This window comes from Amia ocellicauda, chromosome 5 (genome assembly GCF_036373705.1).
Source record: "Amia ocellicauda isolate fAmiCal2 chromosome 5, fAmiCal2.hap1, whole genome shotgun sequence".
Taxonomy (NCBI): domain Eukaryota; kingdom Metazoa; phylum Chordata; class Actinopteri; order Amiiformes; family Amiidae; genus Amia; species Amia ocellicauda.
Genome location: NC_089854.1, coordinates 36,001,910 through 36,007,696, shown reverse-complemented (window position 1 = coordinate 36,007,696; position 5,787 = coordinate 36,001,910). Strand labels below are relative to the sequence as shown.

Below are 5,787 nucleotides of genomic sequence, written 5' to 3'. Positions count from 1 at the left end.
CAATTCCAGCCTGGGATTTGGAATTAGTGCTGAAAGGAATGAGCGGTGCTCCCTTTGAGGCCATCTCCACAACAGAGCTCCACTTCCTCTCGCTTAAGGTAGCCTTCCTTGTAGCGATAACGTCGGCAAGGAGAATTAGTGAAATTCAAGCCTTGTCTGTGGATAAAGCCTGTCTGATCTTCTCGGGAAGCCACAACAGAGTCACTCTCAGGACGTCCTGGAGTCTTTCCATCCACCTCCACATGAATCAGATGAGGACCACAGACTACACACACTCTGCCCTGTCCGGGCTTTGGGGTGCTATATGCGGAGGACTGCGCAGAGCCGCAAATCCGACCAGCTGTTTGTCTGCTATGGTTCCACCACCAGAGGGTGGGCTGTTTTAAAACAGCGACTGGCGCATTGGGTGGCAGACGCGATCCGGCTCACCTACAAGACTGCTAATGTTCCCATGCCTGAACACATCTCAGGGCACTCAACGAGGGGACAAGTCACATTGTGGGCTCTTTTTCACAGTGCCACCCTGCAAGAACTGTGCGATGCTGTGGCCTGGTCTGGTCAACAGACCTTCGCAAGGTTCTACCGCCTCAACGTGGCAGACCGGCTGCGCCCAGGCTTAGGCACTCAGGTACTGCAAACTGCTAGCCCTCAGGTGCCGTGAGGTTCTGCTATCCTTGTCATTATGGGTTTAGGCTTAGTCAGGTGTAAGGACTCGCGACAGCTCTGGTATAGTCTTCCCATTAGGTAATGGCTGTCTTTGATTTGAAAGGGAATGAAAGGTTATTATCATAACCCCGGTTCCCTGAAAAAGAAAGACAGCCATTACTTTTCAGGGGTCGCTCGGCCAGACGACCTTCCTGATGAAGAAATGGCAGGGAGATGTGTCAGGATGAGACTTTTCACAGACGCCGGGGGCAGGTCTCTCCTGACAGCAGGGCCCCTATTGGGCAGCTTTGGTACATGTTTTCAATGATTGGCAGGTCAGAAGGCTCTTCCCATTAGGTAATGGCTGTCTTTCTTTTGTTATGTCACGGTATGCCATACTGATTCTGAGTTTTCGAGTCAATAATCGTGAGAAAGCATATTTAAAAAGACAATAAACATTAATAATTAAAAACAAAAAACACTATCAATTGTAAATTATTTGCAGATTATTTTGAGGACCCCCTAGGAAGTCTCTAAGGGCCCCCAGGGGTCTGCGAACCGCAGCTTGAGAAAGTCTGTGTTAAAGGAGTGGATGGGTATTCCCAATGTCTTTGAAGCTAGGTATCAAATATACTTGTATTTTAAAAGTAATTCAATCAATTTTAAAAATGTAACTGAAATGTTATTGTGTGGTCTTGTATCAATGTGGAAATGGGGTAATAGTCTTATTAAACATTAATATCCTTCCAAAAGGATGAAATAAGCTAGACACAAGAAAATGCTGCATTTCAGTTTATATATTTGATACAGTTCAGGTAAAATATAAAGAGAGAATACACACAGGGATACCAATCATCATCACCAGTTAGTGCGCTGCTTTCAGTTCGTTGCAATTGACTCTTTTGGTTTTGACAAGGCGCTATAAGTTAATACATTATTATTAGGAATATTATAAATGCCATTTTAACATGTACACTCTTTCAATTATGTAATTATTCTTAACCAAAAGACATAGAAAACAAAATGAATGGATCCAAGAACAAACCGATATATATATATGAAAATGCTGGCAGAAGCCATTGTCAGTGCAGTGTCCTCTCTGTCTCCTGGCCACACAGCTGCACAGAGGGGCTTCTACCGGTATTTGCATAACGGGACAGAGGCATGGGGAGAGCGCCCCCTGCAGGGAACAGGACCCTGCTGGACAGGACTGGGGCGACTGGTCAGCCTGTAAATAGTTGTATGGACATTATAATGATCTGTAAGCAGATATTTAAAGATCGATGGCCTCCATTACCTTTGCCCAAGGGTAAAAGATGGGCGTGGCCAAGGCCAGGGGTCATGACCTCGAGCTGCCGACAACGTCCTGTGTAGTTATCCACGCCCCTCTGTTGTGTGCAGGCAACGTCACAATGGTATCTCCATGGTGAACCGGCTTATAGCGCGCTGAAGACTCTATTGCTCATTCGGATTAAACCTGCGGACGAAGGAAGAAGCGTAAAGACTGCCATCCTCTGGTTCATCCATGAATTACAGAAAAAGAGAGAAAGCTGTGAGTTTGTCCTTCACTGGTGTGTCGCTGTGTTGCTAATGAAGTGCTGGGTGTATTAGTGCTTTTATCCCCGCTAGATGGCGCTGCAGTTTTATTATGCTTCTTGTGTTTCGATACGGTTCCTCCTTGCTCCCTTTCCCGGAGCCCTTGACTGTGAGCTACATCTCCGCAGCACTGTTACCGTCCAGGATGTAGGACCTCACTTACTGCACTCACCTGTGTACATTGGACATTGCAATTTGAAAACGGTATTATTTTGAATTTGTGTTGACTGATGCCTTTTACTTAACTGTATTTGTGCACTTTGTTTTGCACTTATGTTGTAAGTCGCCCTGGATAAGCGCGTCTGCCAAGAAATGATGATGATGATGATGATGACGATGATACTCATGTGTGTGCGGTGTTTGTTGCTGTTGCAGTACTACGCTACGCTACGCAGCGCCTCTGCCGCCCTGCCCGTCGCGGACTTGTTCTCCTGCGCGGAGTGCGGCGGCTTCGTGCAGCCGCCCATCCTGCAGTGCCGGGCCGGGCACCTGATCTGCCGCCAGTGCCGGCCTAAGCTGCGCCGCTGCCCGGGCTGCTGGAGCCGCCTGAAGAGCAGCGCCCGCAACCTGGCCATGGACAAGCTGGCTGCGGTGCTCGGCCTGCCTTGTGAGGAGGTGAGTCCGGGCTTCAGCCTCTGATTGCAGCTTCGTCATCCGGAAAACATCGCTCTGTCTCTGTCTTACTCGTGGATGTTGCTCTGCGCTTTCTGACTCCTGTTGATTTATTGTGGAAAAACAGCTGCTTGGATGTGGCGCTATTTGTGCTCCGTTTCCTTCACTAATGACTGATGTGTTTTTCCTGCATTGCATTAGCGCTGCAGCGTTTCAGCCGCCGCTGCCCTGTCGGCCCAGGCGGCGGAAGTGACGGACCTGCTGGAGTGTCCGGCCTGTTTCCACTTCGTGATGCCGCCGATCGTGCAGTGCCAGGCCGGGCATCTGATCTGCCAGCAGTGTCGGCCGAAGCTGCGCCGCTGCCCGGCCTGTGAGGGCTCTCTTGAGGTCCCCATCAGGAACTTGGCCCTGGAGAAAGTGGCCGCGACGCTTCCCATCCCCTCCGAGGTGAGACTGCACTTCGGCCCGAGTGAAGCTCCTCCTCCGGCAGCCCGGGCAGCTCGCTTGTACGAGCACAGATTGAGAGGCTGACACTGAGCATGCGCCGTGTGCGCTGCCTCAGTCACTGAGATCTCATTACAGTGGAGTTTGCTGTCTGTAGCTGCCAGTCTCTGGCAAAAACCCCATCTTAGAGAAAAAGTCTCTGAAGTCGCTTCACAGAGTCAGTGGCTCTTATCTGCGTGTTGCTGAGGTTTGCGCAGGTTTTCGCTGCTTGTGCGCAACCGCAATGCGAACCGATTTCCAAATACGACTTGATGCGCTGCAAGGACTACTACACAGCTCCGTGCTAATAAGTGTGAACCCACATGCAGGTGGATCCGGAGTGGGACAATGCCTGGAGGCAATTCTATATCTCGGGCACCGAGGTCATCCTCAAGAAGACGTTTCTGCACCGGGCCAGAGAGGCGCTCACGGTGCCAGGCTGGAGAAGGAAGACCCACACAGAGGTACATTGTACTGTCTGTCCCTCTCTCATATTTAAGCTGCTTTATTGTCGTGACTGACAGATATCCAGCAATTACAGCAATTAAACATGACATATATATATATGGGAAACAATAAATGAATCACAATGTTTTATAAAGTGTATTACAGAATAAATACAATCGTAGTATACATAAACATTTACTTTTTAATTATTATGAATCAAACTGAACTAACTAACCCCTATGGTAGGGGCCTCTGTATTGGGCATCCAGTGCTCTCTCTCTCTCTCTCTCTCTCTCTCTCTCTCTCTCTCTCTCTCTCTCTCTCTCTCTCTCTCTATGCGGTGTTCATGTACTGCAGTGTCCGGTCAGTCAGAGTGTCTCTGCTGTACTGGATTAACTCCCCTCTCTCTCTCTCAGGTCAGGTACACGTTACTACACAACACCATGGAGGATGAGGAGCAGATTCCCGCCGGCCTGGATGTGACGCCCGCCTGCCTGGATGTGACGCCCGCCTGCCTGGTTGTGTCGCCCGCCAGCCTGCATGCAGCACCCGCTGTGGTACGTACAGTGGAGCAGTCCAGCCCTGGAGCTGCATAAACAAGGACACACTGATTGAGCCAATGGATGGATTATGATCCTCTTCCTCTGCTCTGTGGCGTTCGTACTGAGAGACTCTGCCCTGTCTGCACACAGGACCCGGCCACACAGCCAGGAGCAGCGGCCCCGGCCACAACCCCCTCCATATGGAAGCGCGCCCGTACCATCCTCTCCAGTGTGTGCAGTGTGATTTTCCGGAGACGAGGGACCAGGAACTGATAGGAGAGGAGTCTGCGGACGTCCCATCAGTTATTGCTGGGGGAAGGGGGACAGATCCTGCGGAGACACCAGCCCCGACCACAAAACCCTCCCAGTGGAAGCGGGTCCGAGACTTCGTCTCCCACCTGTTCAGGGCGAGGGACGAGAGAGCGTGATCTGGACTAGTGTACTGGAGTGCACTGGAGGCTATAGAGTCCACTGCTGCCCTGATTCATATTTCAATTGAACTGATTGGTGCCCTGATCAAACGTCATCAAAGACCTCGTTCACACTTACTAGGCCGGCCCTGACCCCCTCAGATTTAGTCCTGCTGTTCACAATCACACTGCATCTGCACCTGAAATTGCATAGTGCTGTCACACTAAGGTAGTTCAGAGTTCAATCATAGTTGGTAGGAGAAAGAAAACATAAATTGTGTAGCTGGTAAACTTTCTATTGTTTTTTTTCATCTACTGGGACGATGCAGAAATGTTTATAATTCGAATGGAGGATAAGGTAAAATTGAAGGCGCCCGAAGTACTCGATCGCCACTGTCTGTAAGGATATACAGTTAGTGTGGACAGTAACACAATTGTGATCATTCTGGCTCTGTACGCCACCACAACGGATCTGAAAGGAAGCGATCAAGATGTTCTTTATCCAGAGAAAAGTGCAGTCTAGAGAAAAGGTAGTTTTTCCAGGGAACTGAAAATGCATTTAGTTTATGTCTTCTTTTGAGCTGCAGATGTGAACGCACTTAGGCCTCCTAAATCCTCAAATGTGAACTGGGTCAGGGAAGAAGCAGGACTAAATTTGAGGCTGCCCAGGGCCGGCCTCTTCAGTGTAAACGAGTCTAGATTCTAAAATAAACAATTACAATTGACAATATATGCATGTCTTCTGTTTACTGTCTTGTACTTTGTATGTATTCTCCATGTTCAGGTTGAAGAAACATTTTATAATTAATAGAAATCTAAAGAAGCTGATGACACTGGGGGTTGACACAACCAAAGAGCTTCTGCACAAACTGTCAGAAAGCGTCTCAGGGAAGCTCCTCTGCGGCTCGGGGTCCTCTCCAGGGTCTGGACCCGACTGCAGCTCTGGTGGACTTTCCTGCAGTCAGCAGCCAATCGCACGTCCCTCAAAACATGAGACTTGAAATCCATACATTAATTTATTTATTTCAATTGACCGATATCCTTATATGAAC

The 5,787-nt window shown here is 49.1% G+C and overlaps 1 protein-coding gene and 1 long non-coding RNA gene across 2 annotated transcripts; one reads left to right on the top strand and one right to left on the bottom strand.

Moving 5' to 3' along the window:
- Window positions 1–1,428: 1,428 nt before the first annotated feature.
- LOC136750169 (uncharacterized) lies at window positions 1,429–3,219 on the bottom strand. Its single transcript, XR_010816835.1, has 2 exons — window positions 3,112–3,219; window positions 1,429–2,122 (listed from the first exon to the last, which is right to left on the bottom strand). It is a non-coding gene; the product is annotated as an uncharacterized LOC136750169 (long non-coding RNA).
- LOC136750168 (uncharacterized) lies at window positions 2,110–5,465 on the top strand. The gene is made up of 6 exons (XM_066704985.1): window positions 2,110–2,197; window positions 2,617–2,856; window positions 3,055–3,300; window positions 3,666–3,800; window positions 4,200–4,340; window positions 4,476–5,465. Exons 1-6 carry the CDS (start codon window positions 2,171–2,173, stop codon window positions 4,596–4,598), a joined length of 912 nt encoding a protein of 303 aa, XP_066561082.1. The 5' UTR covers window positions 2,110–2,170; the 3' UTR covers window positions 4,599–5,465.
- Window positions 5,466–5,787: the final 322 nt, after the last annotated feature.